General features: G+C 37.3%; 1 protein-coding gene across 1 annotated transcript in view; it reads left to right on the top strand.

The window, feature by feature from the left end:
* LOC145678735 (C3 and PZP-like alpha-2-macroglobulin domain-containing protein 8) overlaps window positions 1-24,459 on the top strand; it is a 1,617,316-nt gene that overhangs the window by 1,398,790 nt on the left and 194,067 nt on the right. Inside the window, exon 22 of the mRNA XM_081749186.1 lies at window positions 18,122-18,252. Within this exon, the coding sequence (XP_081605312.1) occupies window positions 18,122-18,252 (131 nt within the window). The remainder of the gene's footprint in view (window positions 1-18,121; window positions 18,253-24,459) is intronic.

Raw genomic sequence — 24,459 nt, forward strand, 5'->3', positions numbered from 1 at the left:
CTTAATCATCCGTCTCCCTTAGCCTAAAGGGCATAATCATGGGACGTTAAACTAAAAGATTTCATTTCATTTCAATAAAATTTCATTTCACTTGATTTAACATTTGATTTCAAGATCAGAGTGGACCAGTAAACACTGACTATTAAGCTTTGGTGTTGGCAGTAACTTGTTAGATACAATACAACGGCAAACAAAATAAGAAAGTGATGGAAAAGAATATTTGATGTTTGTTTTTGGTGTATTGTAAATTGTTGCCAACAAACTAATTTCTATCATGATTGATATAGTTTTTTTTTTTTTTTTTTAGCTGATTAGCAAGTTGCCTTAGAAATATTTGTTTCTTCTTTAATTATAAACGCTATGGCACCATTAAGAGTTGTTCTATCACGGCATCCTGGAATAGAGAAGCTGTGCTTATTAGTGGAGTGAGTTTTCTTAATAATTACAATATCTATTTATCTTTAGCCTGTAGATAGACAACTAGACCCCTATTTTGTATATTTATTCTGTCCTTGAACATCCTAGTTTTAGAGATTGTTATGCTAATGAATTCCTGCCATATCGTTCAAAATTCACTTTCTTGATTTATTGTGCGTACCGATTTTGGTGTGATTCTCTAGTAAAAGAAAATTTCAAGAACATTAATATTTTGTGACAATAGATTATGCTGTCTTATTGATGGTCACTTTAGAAACTACATTTCTGCCTATTTAGAACGACAGTAGTTATGCAACTAATAATATTGTAAATAATAGCTCGTGTAGCTCGATTGAAAGGACTTTGAAAGCTTTTATCCTATAGTAATACTTGTTTTTGATTAGAATTATAGTTTAGAGGCATTGTAGTACTATTATTCCGAAGTCCGAAACGATTTCTTTACTTTTTCGCGTCTGTGGCCCAAAGCTATTTTACCCACTAATCCAATAAAATACAGCAATGCACATAATATAAGCTAGTTGTCGCCCTGGGCAAAAACTCGGCTTATCTCCCCCCGCCCTGAACAACTAAACTAAAATGCTCCTCGACAACAGCTGATATTGACAATGGTTCCATTATTTCAACTGATAAAGCTTGATTTCATAATTGCAAAAGATAATTTAATTTTTAGTAGAACAAGATCTAAACTAATTAATTCGATTTAAATTTTCGTGTTTTATTGTTTCTTTAATACTGTAACAGAGCTAATACTAAATGAGATTTGTACCTTTAGGACACACAACAAGGCTTTCATTCCCATCCGTGGATGGGCGGGCCGCAGACGGTTATGCCGTCTCTCTGGCCAGTGATAGAACCTTGGAGAAATGCTTATTTCAATGGTTATGTTAGTTTATATCTACCGATTTCTGTGCGTACCAATGTCACTTTTTACATCTTCTGTAGATTTATCTAATATTTGTAACATGACCTGTTTTGCTACTTTATTTTTTCCTATTTTTTTTTTTACTGAAAGTCCAATACCTGTAGTAGAAGTAACAATAGCTGACCATGCTGAAATTTACTTTAACAGCGACATCTATTGACCATCTATTTATCTAAATTTGTTTTAAATGGAAAACTATACATATAAATATGTATTTAAAAAATTAGAAAGATATGGTAATCAGCGACGCAACTATTTTAGTTGTCGCCCGAAGCAAAAAATTGCCTTAGAGTCCCCCCCAGCAAACAAACCAAAACGCTCCCCGACTACAGCTGATGTTGGCATCACACAGTAATTATCCTATTCCATGTTTTCTGCAAGTGTTAAAGCTTGATTTAAAAATTGCAGTACATAATTTAATTTTTAGTACAATATAAAACAACAAACTAATTAGTATTTGATTGTCAAATAATCTGAGAGTAGCATGCTTGAAATATTCTTATAGTCTTATCTAATAACAGAAAATCTCAATGTTTTCAGAATTATATCGGGATGTGGATATGTCTAAAATGAAACTTGTCCTATACTTGTCCTATATTTTGTACAGTGAGTGTGAGAAACTTAAGAAGTTGTAGTTTACTGGATGTGTAGTTTAGTGATCGGTCGGAGGTGAAGAGTCTGGTTTGGGGTGTGGGGACACGGTGACCAGACGTCCCGTTTTCGCCGGGACAGTCCCTTTTTTCCAACCGTTGTCCCGTTTTCTCTGATTCTCGAACGGGACGCCTAAATGTCCCGTTTTTAAGTAAAAATAACCTAGGTGTCCCGTAATTATTATTCAAAATATAAATCGTAAATGGAAATTCTATTCTCTTCCGTACCAACACTCGTTGCCAAGGTTCAGCCGTGTCTAGAACTTCTGAATTTTCAAATGGGAATTGAGTGTTCATGGTTCAAGTGGGAATTGAGTGGGAATTCTGAGTTTTCAACTAGTTAAAAGAATTGTTGGGTAGAACTTGCAATCGGGAACCATATTTGTTGTGTGGTACACGTAAAGTTAGAAACAGTGTGTTATCATTCTTACTTGTGTATTTTGTAAATTGAGAACACTGCTGAGTCCCAAAAATTAATCTGGAAGTTAGATACCTCCGTAGTCGATTCATATGCGTCCCGTTTTCGCAGGTGAAAATTCTGGTCACCTTGTGTGGGGATAATCAAATCGCTGTGCTTTTTGTCAGGCTGATGTTCATTTCTGCACTTATAACAGTAGGCCGGATGTTGTTCGTGATAAGTAGAACATTTAGGCAGCTGTTGAACATTTGGGAAAAAGGCGTTGGATATGGCCTCATGAAATGTCCACAGACTAGTGGATTTTTTTATTGTGCTCTCGTTGTAGATCTGGCAATTTTCACATCTCATAGGAAGAGGAGAAGGCGAGCTTAAGGATTCAACCTTGTGGTGATACTTTCAGATGTATGTGCCAATCATCATCATAGGTATTCTGCCTTTATTGGCAGGTCACTTGCCGCAGCTGAGAAGCTTCCATGCTCCACGGTCCTCCGCTAACTTCTTCGTCTTCGCGTATGATCTTTCTGTTTTTATATCCTCCATTAATTGTAGTCTCCTTCGCCCCCTCCCTCTCTTTCCCGCCCCCATACCCTCTAGGACGTCCCTCATGATACAATCTCTTCTTAGGCAATGTCCCAACCAGTTTCTCTTCCTCTTCCTAATAATATCTAAAAGTGTTCTTTTCTCACCCACCATTTCTAACACTCTCTCATTCGTTTTCCGCTCGACCCAACTAACTCTTTTCATTCTTCTCCACACCCACATTTCGAAGGCTTCCAGTCGATTTTCGTCACCTTTACGTAATGTCCACGTTTCCGCCCCATACAGTACAACACTCCACACGAAGCATTTTATGAGTCTTTTTCTCAACTCTTTATTCAAGGTCCCACAAAACAGACTTTTCTTCCTCCTAAAGGTTTCTTTCGTCATTCCTATCCTTGCTTTTATTTCACGTTCGCACTTCATGTTATTACTAAGAATACAACCCAGATATCGAAAACTATTCACTTGTTCTATTTTTCCCCTCCTACTTTTATATTTGACACCGACCCCTTCGTTCCAATCACCATGGCTTTTGTCTTTCTAACATTTATTGCCAATAGTGAGCAATAAATTTCTAGTATCTTGTAATGATATATGGACCCGCACTATGATTGTTTCATACGCTAATGACTTTGTGGATATTATGTCTTTCATGCTGAAGTTTTACATGAATTTTCGTGTCGTGTCGCGAAGGCTTGTTTCTAACAGCAATGTTAATCTGCGGATCTGTCAGCTCTAAGAGTAACTGCTGCTCATTTTAATTACTTGCATTAATGGTGCGCTAGGAAGATATTTTGTGAATTGTAATGTGGTGATTTTTTTCATTACTGTATTTGGTATACTGTTGGAGAAGGAAAGAATGAAGAATGCATTTATTACGATGCTGGTTGCAGGTAAGCTATGTTTGACAGTTTTTAATTGGAGTAGCGCTATTGTCAAGGGACGTTATGAGATGTTTCGGTGCTGCTTTTTCGACTGATGACGATGCTTTCAGTGGCGGATCTAGCCCACGGCCGGGGGAGCTAGCCCCCAGTTTTATGAGTTACAAAAAATAATTTAAGCTATTATTTATATTTTTTTGAAAGTTTATAATAAACTCATGATATACCTGGGTCAGGCTTTCCCCCCCCCCCAGTTTTAGCCTTCTGGATCCGCCACTGGGTGTTTCTTGATTGCATTAACATAGATGCTGGTTTCTTAGCTATCTTGACCGGGTAGAGACATTTGATGTTGTGCAGAGGCCGTAGAACTTCCAGATTGTACTCGCTGTCTATTGGTTGTATCATTTAGCTTGATTGGGGATGGAATGACGAATACAGAAGAAAGACCAGCGAGTCGTGCATTCACCAGTTGTTCAGAGATACAAGAACGTAGATCTGCTATCACGGAGATGAATAGATTTATGGAGAGGTTGATTGGACGATGAGGCGCTGATGAGATATAAATTATATGATGAAGTTGGGACAGCCCGTTTGGATAGCTATCCGGAAGGAGCAGTTTCTCTATCTCGTTCCATAAGTTCGACTGCCCTTGGCTGGATACGTCTGTCAGGCAGACTTCAGAAATAAGCAGAAAAATAAGTTCAAGTTGTAGAGAATGATGAGTTTATATAAACTCGTCACTATTCACTCGGTACCACTTCAGACCACGGTGCTGAAAAATAAAATATTCCTATAAATATCCCTCCTCATTTGATAAATGCATTCGCAAATTTAACTGTACATATTTTTTTTAACTGTCTTTCATTCTCATCTTGCGATGGGCGGGCCGCAGAAGGTTACGCCTTCTCTGTGGCCAGTGGTTAAAATTTCCAGATAGGCTAGATTTAGCCAAAAATAGGCTAGAAATGGATACAAACGTTGAAGCAAGGGCATAAAAAACCCACTCATGCTTCTTGAAAAATTAAATTGTATTGTATCCTTCACACTGAAAAAAGGCGCGCCTTCAATTTTTTTCCCTTATGTACAGTTAAATTTTGAAATGCATTTATTAATTTTCATACTGAACACCAGTTTAAAATTTAAAAGAAAAAACTGAAATGTCGAGCAACAAAAATCTTTACCTACAAAACTAAACAAAATAAGTTCTTCTTGAAATTTGAGAAATTGTATGTTCAACAATTTAAGAGAATATTCAAAGTATAACCCGAATATGCTCTGTCATCTGTTGAGATGTTTTCAAAATAATGTCAAATGTATATTATTGTAGTGGAAAGCTACCTCAAAACGATGTCACATGTTCGTTTTCTGATTTGAAATTTTGGACCTGAATCCAAAATGACAGAATTTAAAATGGTCACCATGATGTTGCTACATAAAATGAAGTGTAGTTCTATATCCCGTACCAGATCGTTTCGGATACCATTTAATAATATTCAATGCAACTAATTTTTCTCCTGGGTTAGCTACTTTGGGCCAATATGAAACCACTTTACGGGATATGTCTAAATAACATCGAAAATCGAGATTTCAGGATAAGTTGTCGTCCCGACTTATGAGTAATTTCGACATTTCTAAGCTTGCATCCCTGTAACTCACTTGATTTTCGAGGGAAACAAATAAAGTTAATAGACTCACAGAGGTCCAAATGTGTTGTAAATTACAAGAGCTGCTCATTAATTCAATTATTATAATCGTATCGGATAGACGAGTTTTGGTCAGATGAGGTGTCTAAATACTTGTCTATGAATATAATATAGTGTCATGTAAAATACGATTTCACGTAGCTAACCGTTAACTTAGTTAATAAGAAAGAAAGGAACGCTCCATATGTAAGTTGGAGCTCAATAAGCTAGAACAGTGGTTCTCAACCTATTTCCTATCACGGCCTCCATTTTATTAAATTCTCTTACCAGTGAGCCCCTTATAATTTCTGGTTTGTAGTAAGTTTTTGTGTGTGATTTTTAAGAGATTCACGGAGATCTCACGATATCCATCCACCTAGGTATTTGTATAATAGTAGAATCCATTTCTTGTACATAGTGGATACAGTAACTTCCCTAAAAGCAAGTGGATTAAAACCAAATTTTATCAGTTTATTCCTCTTCCGCTTATCTTCGCGACCCCCATGAATCCCTCTCGCGACCTCCAGATTGAGAAACCCTGATCTAGAGTATGGCGAGTGATTGTTGCTATTTCAGTATTTCTATATAAGGATATATTTAACTAACTGTAGTGAGGTCGTTTCTTTTTTTCTTTTTTTTTTTTTTTTTTTTCCGCGACAGTCAGTGTTGGGGAGTTCCGACATTTCTGCAGTTCTGCAATTCGTACAACGTATTGTATGATATTAGTATCAAAGCTAAAGGGTTCAAATAAACTTACGCCATTAACAACTGCCGCTAGAGGATTTGATGTGCCTAGAAACACGTTACGAGATAGGGCTTTTAAAGTAGATAGGCTCATTATTAAAAAGTTTAAGGGTTGTCCAACCTTCTCAGAAAAGCAAGAGGAGTTTGTAACATGTATCCTAAAATTTGATGCCGTGAGATTTGGTCTCAGCGTAAAAATTTACGTCGGTTTTTTCTTATGCTGAAAAAAAAAAAAAACCTAAATTGAACACCGTTTCAGCAAAAATCTGAAATAATTGAATATAATTGGATGTATAGCTTCTAAAGCTGATGCCCATTAGTGGCTACACAAAAACTTCAAGGATCACCCTTTGCTAGAGCTAGAGGCCCAACAAAAGACATAGTAGAATCATTTCCTAAGATTTTCGAAGGGTGTTATGAAAAGAATAATTTGCGGAATAAAGCAGGACATATTTCAAAGGTCTTCTGAGATTTTAATGTATGAATGTGTTACATATATATAAATTTATTTTGCTGTATTTTTTTTTATCTTTTTATTTCTATTTAAAAGAATGTCGGAAATATCCATAGCAAGTGTCGGAATTCCCTAAGAAAGTTGGGGAAACGTGACATTGCGTACCTGAAGCGTTTGCGGAAAACTGAAAAGATTACAATTACGTTTGAGGCACTAAAGAAGTACGGTCATAAGGATGAATGTATAAAGTATTGCAGTGTGTGCAACCATTTCCATGCAGATAAATTGAAGCTACCTGAAGACGAAAATATGCTTAGCGTGTTGGGACTGCCTCAAATTGCCTTATATATACAGGGTGTTTCAAAACAACACCGCAAACGTTTGGGCGGTGACTTCTGACACCAAAATAAGACAAAAAGCACACCAACCAACACGCAGACCAACCTGGATGCACAAATGCTTTCTTTCGGTGTTATAGACTGCCGAAAACATGAAAAAATTGAAAAAAAAAGGTCCATACCAACAAAAGTATGGAACCTACCGCAGTCGGGTCAAGACTTCACTTAGGAAGTTGTATGTGTCCTATCCAAATATCCGAGTTTCAGAATCCTGCGGTACTTCCGCAACGATTTTTATAGAGGTAGTTGGTGAGTACTTCAAATTATATGCCCGTAGCCAAACTCCCTCTATAAGAATTGTTGCGTAAGTATCGCAGGATTCTGAAACGTGGATTTTTCGATAGGGTATATACCTATTAGTTCCTAAGTGAAGTCTTGATCGGACTACGGTAGGTCCCATAGTTTTGGAGCTATGGACGTTTAAAGTTCATTTTTTTCATGTTTCCGGCAGGATATAACTCCGAAAGGAAGCATCTGTACACCCAGGTTGGTCTATACTTTTTCTCTTATACTGGTGTCAGGAATCACCTTCCAAACGTTGTCGTTGTTGCCATCTTTTACAAACCTTAGTTGTCTACTTTAACAAGATACCACATGTATCTGTCAGTATGTGAGTTACTAATCTCACATAACCATGCCGTTACTCCTCATGCTCTTCTGCCTTCTATTATAGTTTTTAAATCATACAGCACTAGTGAACTTTTCCGAGTTATTGTATCTCTTTCAAACTCAATTTCTCCCTTCTGTTGATGGTAACACTGTTCAGCGGATGCTTCTAGACTTAGAGTCAACGCAAACAATTCTTATCAATATCTGATTTAAGGTGTACAAAACGTTAGCATCTGACTCCCTGTGTGCGCCAACACATATTACACGTTATTTCTTGAAAAGTTTGCAACACTGATCTATCTTTACAATCTCTTTTGTCTTTATTTTCATTGCTGCTTCCAATGATGATATTCAGTTGAGATCATTCCATTTACAAAAACACAACTTTGTCTTGGGTTGGCAACACTGTTCGTCCGGTGCTATTTGTCAACAAACGAGCAGATGTCGCCATTTCTCTAGTTGCTTCGTGGAAAGTTTCGTTTCTCTGTCTCTTTTAGTGTCTCCGTTACCACTGTTGGAATTTCTAAATTATATTAAAATGTGGAAACGCCATTTCATGACTTTGTCGTCAAGTTGACACGGGTTAACGATCCCGTAGGGAGGTGCTATTTCACTAATGCGTGTTTATGGTCTCGGGGGTGTGCGTATCGCAAGACGAAATTACTCAAAATAAGGGACACCCTAATATATGGTTTACTTCTGAAGAATAAAGAAAAAATTCAGCATTTGTATTGGCCAATCAGTCAGTGCAAGAATTTTCCTAGATTTTCACATTTCATCGAACAAAATCAATTTTTCCCTTTTTGCTAAATTACCTACGACATTTCCCTAGATTAGGAAAATTTCACTCAAACTACGAACACTGCTTGTATCTTGGGGTAAAACGAAATGAATGGTTGAAGAATTTACGGCTGAACTTTATAGACCATTGGTGAAACTATGATATATTCCTACTCTGATCATGCACTTGCACACCTCCTTTATTCCACTGAACACAAGAGTAACATTTCGTTACCTTGAAATTGTCGTCCAGCAGCCCCCAGAAGAGGAAAGTTTTTTTAAAAAATCTTATTTTATATATAAACTAGCAGCGTTCACCCCGCTTCGCTGCGGTCACCCCGGAACGCAATAAACTTTGTTACTTAGATAATTTTTACTTTTTCGCTTTCAAGTGATATGATAAAAACCATAGAAGATTGCAGTAAATCTTAACATTATATCGCCTGTCATTTATGTTAACCCGCCCCGCTTCGCTGCGGTCATCCCGGAAGTTTTCGCTTTCAAGTGATATGATAAAAACCATAGTAGATTGCAGTAAATGTTAACATTATATCGCCTGTCATTTATGTTAACCCGCCGAGTGACACGGTCATGCGGGTTGCATATAAATACGTTTATTTTTACCTATGATGAACTAACAAAGGATTTGTACGTTATGGACACTTGAATGGTCAATTATCTCAAGACACTGGTAATTAAAAATTAAAGTGATATGATAAAAACCATCTAGGGTCCAAATTCTAATAACCCCCCAAAAATAAAAGAAATTGGTTCAGCCGTATTAGCGTGATGAGGGAACAAAGGATTTGTGCGTTCTCTTTTATATATAAGATTAAACCCACCTCAGAGTTTGGAGCTCTTAAAAGTAGCTCTAATTAGCAGTATTACAACACATGGCCCCCTCCACAAGTCCGTCCTGGATCCGCCCCTGACGTCCAGTATATTTCATCTTCGATACATGTATTATTGTTAAGTTCTGTTTCAAAGATGGAGCATAAATTCTATCAATTTTTTCTTCACAATTATTTACTTTTAAAGATGTTTTAAATATTTTGCATACACATCTACTTTCAAATATATAGAAGATGTTACCCGTTTAAAAAGTAAAATGCTAATTTGAATTATTATTTTCAACAGAGCCTCCGTATCACAAAATTCGCAAAAGAACTTTTTAGATTTATGAACAAAATGAAGAATTAACTTCTACGGAAATTGAATAAGAGTATTGTAACTCGTGAAACACGTTTGAAAAGATTTTAGTGTTATAACCGAATGTAAAAGTAAAAATTATAATTTTGACCTAGGTACCGTAATCGCTAACACTCTTCCCCTTGGTGCGAACGATTTTGGGTTCAATACCCGGCAAGGACATTCGTTGAGAAGATGTACCAGCTTTCTGTGACATCCTGAGTTAGAATTTTCCTGGGCTTCCATCAGGCAAATGACGGGATAGTACCTAACATACAAGTCCCAGGCCGCTTCCATATTCCTTTCTTCTTTCTCACCTTTCTCGGATATTGTGCTTGCCGAGGAACCCTCATATCTTGAAGGGCTTAAGCCCATAAATGTCGGTAATAACCAGAATTATGTATAAATAAATAAAAATTCTAACGTTTGATCCCGAAACTTGTTTATAGTCGTAGCAAACACCCGCTTTATCCGAATTAGACAACCATTGAATGGTAACTCGGTGTTTGAACAAAATAACATAGGGATAGAGGGCATTATGACTCTTCTCTTAACGTTTTGTCTTAAGAGTCCTATCATTCAACTAATGGAAGGTTACATTTGACCTTGAGATATGTAATGTACTTGAACGAATGCTGATATCAAACCTCCAGATCTAACATGCACTTGAATCTAACTTAATGGTAATACGAAACTTTAGAATGAAACAAGTTTAAATTGTTGTTTATGTAACTAATTTTTCTTTATAGTACTATTACACTTTAGGTATCATGAATTATGATGTCTTCCTTCAGGAAATAGACTACTACTACCTTATAAATTGATTTTTAGTGGCGAGTTGCATTCATTAATGCAGATTCACTTTAATAAGAGACGAAAAGTGTCCGTTAACACATTATCAAAAGACAGCAAAGATTTATGTAATATACTTGGTTGAATTTGAGTTTAGCGCTTATTTGAACATGGAAGATGTATGAGACAGAGACCCACTGCTTAACGTAAGCTCCCACTGCTAATTGTAATTTACTTTCTTCTCTTATGTGCGTTGCAATTATTTTTTAACGATAAAGCCCCAATTTCCAATTAAAATAATTTATATCATTAAGTAAAATCTTATAGGCCCTATGTCTTTGCTATATGTAAATATTGCATAACTTTTTTTTTCTAAAAATCGTAAAATCACTTTCTCTGAAAAATCTGGCAACCCTGCCGACCAACTTATATTTTACATATATGTTCAATAGACGAGGTGTCAACTGTGCAGACCAAGGCAATATTGATAATCCTCGTTCCTTAAGATGGCCGGAAACGTGTATCCGGGGATTGTTATGCTGAAATATGATGTTCGGAACTGTATCGAAAAATAAAAGTATCCTGAACTGTATCGGTCTCGCTGATTTTCCATCTACGCGTCGCGTATACTCACAAGGGAACCTTCCGAAAATGATAGTTGCAGTGAAAGATGTGACCTATGTTAATTGAAACAGCTGCAACAGAGATGAACATTCCTTAAAAATTAGCTGCCCATAGCAATAGGTTCAAGAAATGTAAGGGGTGGAAGTTCGGGAAACAGCAAGGTTGTTCAAGGGGGGAAAGTGTAAATTCCTCAAAAAAGGGAGCACGGCAAAATACAATGCTGACAAGTGATGCTTAGAAAGAGACTTGCCACAATAGGGAACAAATGAAGGCCACCAGTGGGGTTAACAGTGTTGCCAACTGCAATGAAAAGTACATGTTTCGCAAAGAGCACTATCTGAAGTGAGTGCAATATTTAGTGTCAACCTGTCATGTAGAACATAAGATATGACGTGCATAATCGGTGGTACAAACTAACAAAAGAAAATAGAAAAAAATAGAAGTACGAAAAATACGGAAAAGACGGAGTTGGCCATGATGGGCCACATTCGATCACAATGTTCAATGCCATGTTAAGATGCAACATATATTTGTGGCGGCCATTTCGAAAACCATGCTTTATATAGGAAATGTTTCCTATAGTGTTGTTGCCCATTCCATGATCTGTCGAAAGAGGTACCATTCGGTACATGTTGCCATTTGAAAGTTTGAAGTTGGATCCTAGGGCAATATGATGGGGATCGAGGGGGCACTTGCTTCTCACAGACTTTTGTCACCCCCTGACATTGGTACATTCCTGAACAACTGGATCCGTTACATTTTTGTTCGTTTCGCAAATCTTTCAGGTCACAAAATTTGATGGGACACCCAGTATATTCCCACATACGACCCAACCGTGATATAATGTTCATTACTTCTATTATCGGTTGTTGGTTCAACCCAACCATTTCATGTTCCCCGACTTGACACTGCATCAATCACTCCGGAAGTTTATTTTTGTGAAGCGACTGGCCTAACTATATTAGACTTATCTGGATTTTCATGGCCAGTGCTGCCAACTTTGGAACTCGTTTTTTCTGTTCGACTCTAGGTACGTCGGTTTCTTGCATAGTTGGTGCTTCCTTATTTTGTTCATTCTAATATGCACAGCTCGTGATCAAATGTGGCGCATTATGGGCAACTCCGTCTTTTCCATATTTTTCGTACTTCTATTTTCTTTTTGTTAGATTGTACCACTGATTATACATGTCATATCTTATGTTCTACATGACAAGTTGACACTGAATATTGCACTGAATATTGAATTCATATAGTGTTCTTTTCAAAACATGTACTTTTCACTGCAGTTGGCAACACTGTTAACCCCATTGGTGGCCTCCATGTGTTCCCTATTGTGGCAAGTCTCTTTCTAAACATCACTTATCAGCATTGTATTTTGCCGTGCCCCCTTTTTTTGCGGAATTTGCACTTTCCCCCCCTTGTCCAACCTTGCTGTTTCCCGAACTTCTACCCCTTATATTTCTTGAAATTCTACCCCTTGCTGTTTCCCGAACTTCTTGCTATGGGCAGCTAATTTTTGGGGAATGCTCATCTCTGTTACAGCTCTTTCAATTGGCATAGGTCACATCTTTCACTGCAACTATCATTTTCGGAAGGTTCCCTTGTCAGCAGTCGATCGTAGCAAGCGATAATAGTGAGGGGGAATAAGAGAGGATGCCGTTCTATCGCTTCTCAAAAATACTACTGACGTCCCTCCACTTCCTAAAAAAATTACAATGGAGAAAGATAGGCAGGGAGACGGCGTAACGTCATCTGTCTCCCTATCTTTTCAGATCCACTTTTATCTCCGATTGTAGCTTAAAGATGATTTTTAATACTACACCTGCTTTACAATCACTACAACGCTTGTCAATGCAGCTGGTAGATTTATCTAACCACGATAGCTTCTAATTCGTTTATGTCCAACTTGTGGGGTAGACTGTACTGGGACAACCGAAAATTCACAATCGTCTGCCACTCAATATACCAGTGACAGTTCTCTCCCCGATTATAGCATATATGCATGCTACCAGTCCAGCGTTGAGCGTAAGTTGTCGAATCGTTGATACAGACAAGTCTACATATGCTACAGCGTCTAGTGAATATCCTGGACAACACTGTATGCCAAGGGGCAAATGGTGTTTGTTACTACGCTGTGTGGTAAAGTTACGCGGTCCACTGTCGAATCATATCTGCGTAGGATTGCCTCCTGTTTTAGTTACTTTCATACATGTAACATTATCGCGGATGCATCCTCTGTGTGTGCTGTTTTGCGGCTTTTAATGCTATAGTAATGTACAGCTGGGATCAAATACTTCTAAAACCTATCAATATACAAGGTGGAGTAGTTCTGTAACATGCTAACAGTTGGCAGCGCAATGCTGCACGCACAGGCACAGGGAGCCCGACTTTCATAAGTCAGTGTGCCAGGAGACATCGTCCTATAAACTGCAATTTCATCGCGGACAGCGAGTTAGAGCTAGGACCGAACGCAAAATTCTGTGTAAAGCTCGACAAATCCGCTACAGAGTTAATTGAAGTGATTTGGCAATTATACAGCGATACTGCAATAAATCTTCCTAGGTGTTTTTAGTCGCACGCGCGCTTCAAGAGCGGAAGAACATAACTGGAAGATTACGAGAAATAAGGGCGATCTTCAATGAGAACAACCCCGAAATGTCGAAACCATTCGACAACTTGCGCATGAGGATCATCAGAGAACAATCTATAAAATTTCTCCCATTATTGCTGTATTATATGGAACAGTACAGAGAGTCCTCACGGGTGGTTTGAAAATGAGTTGTGTTACTTTTAAGCTGCAGACCCAGAGGAGAAGGAACGCCGTGTCAAAGTCTGTCAAGAACTCCGTCCACGTGCTGTGGATGATCGGTTCTTCATGTCGAGGATCATTATTGGTAAAGAAACTTGAGTGTAGAGGTACAACTCTGATACAAAGCAACAGCCTTCACAGTGGAAGAGCTCATTGTCTATATGGCCGAAAAAGATGAAGCAGGTTCGCAGCTCGACCAAATTCATGCTCGCCGTCTTTTTCGACATTCGCGGCATTGCGCATCACGAATTCGTACCCAGGCCCTTCCATGTCCAGGCCCAGGAACCAGACCATCAATAAGGAGTTCCACTACTAGGTTTAAGGAGGCTGAGAAAGGACATCCGGCGAAAGCGACCGGATCTGTGGCGCGCGAAAACCTGGCTGCTACACGATGACAATACACCCTGTCACCGGGCTCTCCTCACACGCGAGTTTCTTATCAGAAACAAGATGATTGCACATTCACACCCACCGTACTTGCCAGAATTTGCTCCTGCAAACTTAGCCATCTTTCCGAAGCTGAAGATCCAGCTCAAAGATCGCCGTTTGGACACCATTGCCGAGATTCTGCGAAAGTACTTTCTTGTAAACAGAATTAGTCTCGTAACTCCTTATATTAATGTACCACTTCATGAATATCATCCCCAAAATCGTCCTTAAGAATATCTTATTTTTAGCGATCATAATGTGATATCATTAACAGGTTAGAGCAGTGGTTCTCAACCTAATTTCTATCACGATCCCCATTTTATCACATCCTCTTGCCAGCGATATCCTTATAATTTCTGGTTTGTAATAAGTTTGTGTGGGAGTTTTAATATGCCTATTGCGGAGATCTCACAATATCCATCTATTTCTATAATAGTAGAATCCATTTCTTGCATATAGTGGATACAATAACTTTCCTAAAAGCGAATGGATTAAAACCAAATCTGGTCAGTTCACCCATATTACAAATATAGAATCCGATCCGTCATATTGTTTGAAAATGGAGTCCGTTTGAAAATTCTAAAAATTCGAAACTCACTTAATTTTGGGTCATGTGATTTAAAAAAATAAGATGATTTCTAATTTTGGTTTGAAAAAAACTTGGGCAGTTGTTAAAAAATTATTGAGTATTTTAAATGACTTGATAACGTGCGTCACGAAGATTGAACCGCACATTGCTGCAGTAGTCAAATTACACCATCCTCAGGTACCTCAATAGATTTCAATTTTAATTGTATTTCAGTATGCAGAGTTTGTTGCATTTATACATATTTTTCTGGTATTGCAATATGCAGTTCTCATTAATTTAATATTGTACCTCTTTCATTTAAGTTGATTTTTAAACAACTCTGCATCTGTTCAAAATGTTTAGTAGAATGATTTTTTGTTGTTGTTAAAAGTATGTATAAAAATTAAAAAAAAATATGCCCATCAGAACAAAATTCAAAATAAAATTTAAAAATATTTTCCGGTGTTAGATTCTAATTATATTTATCTTTTCGGCTTGTGTTCGCGACTCCCCCAGCTGTAAGAAATTAAATAGCGTGCTGCTTAAAATAACCTCGCTGAACTTGTGAATTTCAGCAATAGACCAAATTTATAAATTAGATATGTTACTTATACAGGCAAGTTTCTTCATTTGTTTCGAATATTCAGAGTTTGGTCGGTAGAAATGAACATTGAACTTTATCGAGAATATAAAGAATAAATGAACTTGAACTTGTCGTTAAGGGAAAGAGATACAAGAAAGTTTTGTAATGACACTGATAACACTATAAATAACTTGTGTAGCAGTGGCATCTAGGCGGGAAATAATTTACTAAAATGCTCTTCGAAGCGCCGACAGAAAGTTTTTGAAGATATAACCATATACAGTACTAACACATTATGGTCACGCTTCATTTTATTTATACGAAGCAAGCCTCTGAAAATGTTCGTTTAAGATAGATGCAGCTCTAAAGCTGCAAATTACGCTAAGATATGATTAAGTCGTAAAGTGTTAAGTGATGAATTCTTCCAATTTTATGAGCATTTCAGAAAGTACGGGGAGATTAGAGTATATAGAAGAAACATATAAACTTTATTTTATAAAAAATAGTCAATATCTTCTGCTCTTGGATAGAATTCTATCTATCCAGGACCTTTTTAAAAGACTCCTCAAATAGAAAGGGATTAATAAAAATAAGTGGATAGATTTGTTTTAAAGAAACAGTGACACTTACACATAGCCTTCTGTGAAAATGGTATCTTTCAGTTTAACGTCTTACGGTAATGCCGTTTAGGCTAACGGAGACGATGATTAAAGCAATCGAATGCTGATGAAAGAATTGGTGGAATGAGAAGTTGGGAGGAAAGGGGAGTACTCCCGATAAAACCCATGGACACAATGTTGTCCACCAGAAATTTTACTTGGCCGGGGAGTGAACCAGTGATCCCACGCACTAGAGGTAGGCGTTCTACCACTGAGCTACAGTACGGCCCACATAGGCTTCTAATTTCTGTACCGTATAAAATTCATGTTTTGTGGATTTTGTTTGTTTTCTGTTGAAGTTTGGCGTCTATTTCCAACTCCGAAGCTGTATGAGACGTGGATCTATGGTTTTAACGTGGTTCCGAATTACTGTCTTGTGTTCTAATTTTAAGCTTTACTTCCGAAAATCAAACTTGGGACCATGCTTACGAAAGATCTCACCCACATTAACCACTAGACGAGCAAAGAGAGCAGCAGAACTTTGATTTAATTTTTAGTTTAACGTCCCTTTCATCAGCAAAGCTATATAGAATATGGACCTAAAGCTAAACGTGAGAGCCAAACCATATGAGGTCCAGCTTGGAATTAAACCCGGGCTTCCTATGCCCAAGGCATGTACGCAAACCGCTTAGCCATGAGGGTGCTCAGCAGACCTTTGTGTGTGCATTAACTGTTATGTCCTTTGATGCAAGTCCACCTAGATTACATTTGCGATCGCAGAACTTGATGGTTTGAAAGCATTACAGTGCTTCGAATATCACCTAAAATTATGGTTCGTGTTTCATATAGCCTGGGTATTGAAGGGATTCAAAACTTCAACTCCAAAAGGAACTGACTCGTATTTTCCCCTGTTTGAGTTTAACCTTTGTAGCTGAAATCCTCGTAGTGATAAATGCGCAAGTCATTTATAATTGTTAGTGATTTAGATATTTTCTGAAAAAGTTAAACATATGTAGCAATTTCGCAAGGTTCTGACGACGGTAGATCTAATCTTCGACACTGACACTGATATTGAATGTGTCTGAAAAGCAGTACTTGATCCAATTAGTTTTGCATATGCCCACATTCATGTTCAGTTACACCTAAAGAAACTAAAAGCAATTTTGTCCGAGTGTTATAGTAGTGTATGATTGAATTCTGGATATATGGAGGGTCAGAAATATGCATATTACCCGTATGGGCCGCTAAAATTAGTACAATACATATTTGTGTGCGGAGAACTTTGCATTTGAATCAATTTTACACGAATCCCGAGGGGACACTTCGCGAATGTACCAAGAAGTACAGAAAATTGCCTGATCAGCTGAAGATAACGTTTACTGTTGATTGTCTTGCGGAAGAACAAAGAAAAGTCTTATTGGAGACATGGTGCACTATGCACTGTACTTTTGGGCGGGACGTGGAGAGTCATACAGTACATGTGGATTGTCAGTCGATCACGATCGTGACGTTTGTGAATTCAGACACGCGTCGAGGTAATACAAAGCCTTAGACCTTTTGGCCATTTTCCTGTGGGTTAGTTCTAGAAAGCTACAATCAAACCAGATTTCAATTTTCCACGTCAACAGGAAGTACCCCTTTATTTTATGTCAGTTCATGTAGTTTTATGTATAGTTAAGATAAGATTGAAATCTCAACGCATGAATCAAAGGTCTCTACAGAATATCCAAGAAGGGACATCAGATAGAAAAAAACAGTCTATATCGCATGCATGCCGTAATTGGACATAAGCGGTTGTACGGGGCAGTTTAGCAATTTGAAAATTCAAAGGGTACTTCGACATTGAAAATATTATACAGTAATATACCTACGTAAATATTCAAACGTTAATATATTTTTTTCAAGTACCAGAATTGAATAAGTAATTTACCGAATGACAATAATAAAATTTTAAATATTATTTCTATGGAAACTTAATGTGTCTATCTCATTCATTTTTTTTTAATGTTACAGCAAGCGTAGAAGAGTTCAAGGCATCTTTGTACACCCTGATGACGTATTCTCACTTAGGAGATCTTAAATCTGCGGAGATGGTCGCCCGATACTTGTTTTACAGATCGCAATTATTGGACCGACATACGGAGGTAAGGAAATAACATTAATGGATAATGTATTAGTATACATGATGTATTTATGTAGTTATGCTTTTCTCTAGATTCTTGGATTCTTGGATTTAGCTTTATGGAAACTCTGGAATATATAACGGTATATATTTGAACCTACTCTCACCTTCCCATCTTCCCAGAACGTCTATTTGAATCGAAATTAATTTGAGTCATCGTCAATCGACGTGTCACCATTGATCTCAGTGACCACGAAAACTAAGGATTTGACACTAATATCGGTAATTTTCTACTACTTTTACATATCTCGGTGAACACCTTCCCTGAGACCCCTGGTTCGAAATTTGAAAAAAAAAACGCTTCGGTCTGGGGCCTTTTGGGCCCTAGTCATCAAGTTACAGAAGGTAGATCGACGCTGGGCAGTTTGGAGTGCTGAAGTCTCATCACAAATGTTCTGCTGTGGTTGTTGAAGACTATAAGGGTTGTTACGATACACCTTAGACTTGAGGTTGCCCCACAAAAAGTAATATCACACGTACAGATCAGGTGACCGAGGTAGCCAGCTAGGGCCGAAACCAGACTGACCTCTGCTGACAACTCTGTTCGGAGTAAAGATTGTGTAAATGTGATCCATGGTTCGGTGGGCTATATGGGCAGTTGCTCCATCCTGTTGAAAGTAACCATAGATCTGAATCGTTGGTGTGCGTACACTGATATGGTTCCATGCATACATTCACGTCCAATCGTGTTCACTCGTCCGGGCCACTTTTATTTGTCCCACCCTTTATATATAAACTCAATCCAAGTACTAAATAGGTACGGTATGTTCAGAAAAATTTGTTTCGAACGGTACATCCGTTAGTCTTAGCGTAAAATTAAAAAGAAAAACTTTCCCTCTTAAAATACGTGTCAAAGTGTAATCAGAGTGTAGTGATAAAGTTAGATGTTAACCCACGTGCAATGTTTAAAAATTCATTTTATAATCGGTTCAATCATTTCCTCACCTTCGTCATTTTATAAATAGAAAATAAAAATGTAAGCTATTAAAAAATTATATCCTTTCTCAGTCCTTGAGCGGAATTCTCGTAGACACTGGGACACAGATCAAATTGTTATTAATATTGGGTTTATATTTCGAGCTTTATCTGCGTAACTTGAGGATCTCATGACATGTTATTGATATAAGTAAATGTTGTCCCCTCTCCCCCCCTTGAATAAGCATTTACATGGAAGTAACATAAAAATCACAGTTTGACGTGTTCAAATATTTATTTCCGCGGCTTCAGCCGCTTTCCCATGATACGATTACAAACAATATCTCTTCTTTATTTGAAACTAGCATAACCCGCTTTGCTGGGTTGAAATTAATTATTTAAATGCACAACTTTGTATTTCATGCATTTTAGTGCCATTATTTTTTTTTTTTTTTTATCTATCATTGTAGCAAGCATGTTTGCAGTTTTTGCTAACGTTTGGGAACGTTATGACGAAATAACAATCTTTTCTCTTCCGCAGAAATAACTATTAGTGTCACTGTTCATCTCGGCGACCCTAAAAAATGTGGATTCAGCACTAATATCGGTTATTTTCGATCATTTTTAAATATCTGTTCCTCCCCCTCCCCCTTGAATTTGAATTATACGGGATCGAAAGTATCACCGTTCATCTAAGCGACCCAGAAACCTATAAATTCGACACTGATAGTGGTCATTTTTGATTATTTTATATAGCTCTCTCCCTCCCCCGAGGGGCGGGGCTGATTTTGGATTTAAACCGGGTCAGAAATGTCACTGTTCATCTGAATGATCCCGAAAACTATGGTTTAGACGCTAATATTGGTCATTTTCAATCATTATTAAATATAGCTCCCCATCCCCTCCTTCGTGCAACGGCACACGACACCAGAATTGTCACTGTTAATCTCTGCTACTCCTAAATCTATGGATTCGACACTAATGTTAGTCATTTTCAGTTACTTTTAAATTTTATCCCCCTCCCCTACGTTGTACCCTCCCCTCTCCAACCATCAGGGCTGAACTTGGATTCAAACAGCATCCAAAGTGTCACTGTTTATCTCATCGACCCCGAAAAATATGGATTCAACACTAATATGCGTAATTTTTGATCATTTTTAAAGTTCTCTCCTCCTTCCCCTCGACTACGTTGCATCGCCAAAGTGAATAGCCTAAACTAATCCCTGGCCCTAAACTCATGTATGTTGAAAATTTGATTGAGATCGGTCGGGTGGTTCAAGAGTGATGAAGTCACAAAGGCTGTCATTTTAATTTTAACTTATATATATATATATATCCTCCTCCCCCACTCCTAGGTTGGCTCGTCAAAGTGAAACAAAAGAAAACACGCAAGGTCCGACCCTCATACATGTTGAAAATTTGATCGCGATTCTTTTTGTGGTTCAAAAGTTATTAGGTTTTATTAGTTCCCATTTATACGTCCTCCTCCCCTCTCCCTCCCCTGGAATCTACCGTTAAAGTGAAATTACAAAAATGTTTTCAGATCCGAACTTCATGTATCTTGAAAATTTGATTGAGATCTTTGGTATAGTTCAAGATTTTTAAGTTACAAAAATAGTCACTTTCAGTCTTACATAAATTGATTTTTATATATCTCCCCTTCCTTCCTTCCCTACGTTGTTCCGTCAAATTTAAATCATAAAAACGATTCCAGTCCTGAACCTCATCTATGTTGAAAATTTGATCAAGATTGGTGGAGTGGTTCAGGAGTTATTAAGTTTTATTTATTTTTATAACCCTTTCCCATCCCACACCCCTCAGTTCTACCATCAAAGTGAATAGCCTAAAACCAGCCCAGCCTCGAACCTCATCCATGTTACAAATTTGATGGAGATCGGTCGGGAGATTTAGAGTCACAAACATAGTGATTTTCAATTATATATATATATATATATATATATATATATATATACAGTGGCGTACCCAGGAATTTATTTCGGGGGGGTCAAAACTAAATATGAAGGTATTTTGTATTAAAATTCCTAAAATTGACCCTAAAATTAGGCTAAATTTTTTAAAAAGTCGAAATTTCGGGGGGGGGGGGGTTCGGACCCCCGTGACCCCTTCCTTGCGTACGTCCCTGTATATATATATATTAAAGTATATACATATAATACTATATTTGTACTGTCTCAAATTCTAATTACTTGTGGCATTCATACTAGAAATACGTAGGTATTGTCTTGAACAAGGATGGCTATAGTGCTGCCAAAATGCCTTAAACCGTGGCAAAATTGCGAACTAAAGCTCACAGCCTCAACACACTCACTCGTTGAGCCAATAATAGTTTAACTGTCGCTAAGCGAGAGAGCCTTGCCGAAAGTAAGTGAAATTTCTTTATCCGATAACAGCGCTTGGAACGGAAGACTAGGGTCAAGTCTATGTGGTATATTTATAACTCGCGGTACATCACAGGCTATTTTCTGACTATAGTTCTTTCAATGTGCTACACCATTGGAATATATTTTCCTCTATTTAAGGTAAAAGTTCATCTTAGGTGAAATCTTCCAGCAATAAGTGTGTGTTGCGGTAGCTGGTTTTAAATTGGTAGCAATTTAGGCTTATTCCTTTTAAGTGAAATGTATATATGAAATTTGTGCGTTCTTGTGTTATATTCAGTACACTTGTCTGAAACTATTAGTTTGTAAATTCAGAACAATTCGAATTTCATTAATGAGCTCCTTCGTGGTTAAGTGGTTAACGTACGCGTCTTTGGCGTGAGAGATCCGGGTTCGATTCCCGGCGGTAGCTCCTGTGGTTCGGATTCCACGTTAATCAGTAGGTTCCGTCTCATATAGGCTTGCTTCTGCAAAGGACGTTAAGCTCAAAATAACCTCACTTCGAATTTCATTAACGGGCACAGTGTCTCAAGTATTCAAAATACTTGATTTTCCGAAACGGAAGTTCTCTAACAAATAAACTATTCCGTTTGTTAGCTCTCTTGTCTCTTATAACATAATAATTAAAAGTAACTCTTCAGTGACCGCGAACAGTAGTTCTAGAAATAATGTCTCATATAAACCAATAATGATTGTTTAATATCATTTATCTTAACACAATTGTGAATGTTCAGTTTGAATCTATCACAATTAATCAGAATCACAACCATAGGGCATTACAATGTAGATCATCTATAAATAATGCTTAAATCTTGCCATCTAACATGTAAATAATTCCTGAAAGAAAGTATCTAACTAATGGCGTTCCTACCACTAATTATAATCAAGAACACAAAGCATTAACAATAGACCTGCGGCTAGGTGAGGTCTAGGTTGCACTTGTTTGTTGATTGTTTTTTATGACCGATTTTTAAAGGTAAAAATACAGCGATTTTCAATTTGCATGTTACCAATCTGTAAAAGTGTCCGTTAGTACCAAAAATAACGTCACCAATATGGCGACTGAGCGACGACGTTCATTTGAACAATTAAGGGAAAAGCACCAGTAGTTGACACCCTTAAGCACGTTTTTTTTCTGAAATTCTTTGATTTTATGAATATTTATAAGTGGTATTTACAAAATTCATTTTCCATATCGAAGGTTGGGGTTTCTTCTACCATATTGAAATGCTAAAAAAAACTCTTCATATATTTTATTTTATTTTATTTTATTTCAAAACTGTAAAACCGAGTTAGTAGTTGACAACGTGAATTTAAAATAATTTTAGTAATTGACATTCTGGTTTTAGTAGTTGACATCCTTTTCTTTTTCTAAAAACAAAGTCAAACAAGCAATTGTGCTGAAACTCTTATGACAGTAAGCATGATGGATTATAAGAAAAGCACCTAGCCTAAAAATAACATACGTTTTCCAATTTTAAATCAACTTAAAAGAAATATAGCCATTCGAACCTGAGTAATTAAAGACTTCAAGGGAACGTTTAACTAGTAGGACACTCGAAACGATTCTGATTGAACTGTTAATGAGTTTCAAACCCTGTGCGCACCACATATAAAGGCAAGGGTTGGAAATTCATTATAAGTTGAATCGAAAACTACTCGTGAAACACAGAAAACTTAAATATTGAAACACTGGCAGAGAACACTAAATATGAAAGAAATCCAACACAGGAACACGAAAAATATTCCGACTACTGCTACTGGATTTAGGTTCTGTGATGTGGCCAATAATGTCAGTCCATTCATATTGTAGTTCATCTGCTTTTTCTGGCCATTTCCACAGTCTACCACATTTCTTCATCGCAGATATGATTGTTCCACTTTCTGTGATTGTGACAATTCTTCCTGGAAATAATTCTTCGTCGTAAGTGAATACAACAAATTCTCCGACATATCTCTTCGCAGGTCCCAAAGACAAAGTACTCGCGTTCATTTCTTCTGAGCTGTCTTTGCCATCTTCATTCAGTTCACTTGAGGATTCCTTATAGATCACTTCTTCATCTGTCTCTGAATCCGAAGTATCTGTATTGTTATTTCTAGCAATTGAAAATGAAAAACGTTCTTTACTGTTTTGCTTTTTTCCAGCTCTTCTTCCTTTAGAGCTCTGATTCGCTTTTCTTGCTTGTTTCATTCTTTCTCTTTCTTCTTTTTGTCTTATCCTTGCTGCAGCTCTCTCTTTCTTTAATCTTTCTTGTTCTTCCTTTTTCTTCAATTTACTTTCGTAATAATCTTGCCATTGCTTAGAAGTAACCACACTCGGTATTTTTTCTTTCCTTTACCTTTTCTTATCGTCTTCATTTCTATCGGGCCAGAACAGTGACCTCTTAAATGGACTTGGAATAACTGCAGACACATTTCTCTTCTGTGGTGTTTCTTCACAGTTGTGCGTTTGATCTTGTCTAACTTCCGTTTCTTTATCACTTTTCGTTTGATCTTCTCTTACTTCCATTTATTTATCACTTCTCGTTTAATGTTCTCTAACTACCGTTTCTTTATCACTTCCCGTGCGATCTAATATAACTTCCATTTCTGTATCACTTACCGTTTGATATTCTCTTAATTCCATTTCTTTATCACTTCTCGTTTAATGTTCTCCAACTATCGTTTCTTTATTACTTCCCGTTCGATCTAATGTAACTTCCATTTCTATATCATTTGCCGTTTGATCTTCTCTTACTTCCGTTTCTTTACTATTTCGTCCTCCAACTTCATGAGCAGGAACTGACTCTTCACTTATTTTTACAATTGTTTCTTGTTTCTTCTTAATGTTTTCCTGTAATTCTTTATCCGCGTTC

Source organism: Thermobia domestica, chromosome 2, assembly GCF_964235325.1.
Source record: "Thermobia domestica chromosome 2, izTheDome1.hap1.1, whole genome shotgun sequence".
NCBI lineage: Eukaryota > Metazoa > Arthropoda > Insecta > Zygentoma > Lepismatidae > Thermobia > Thermobia domestica.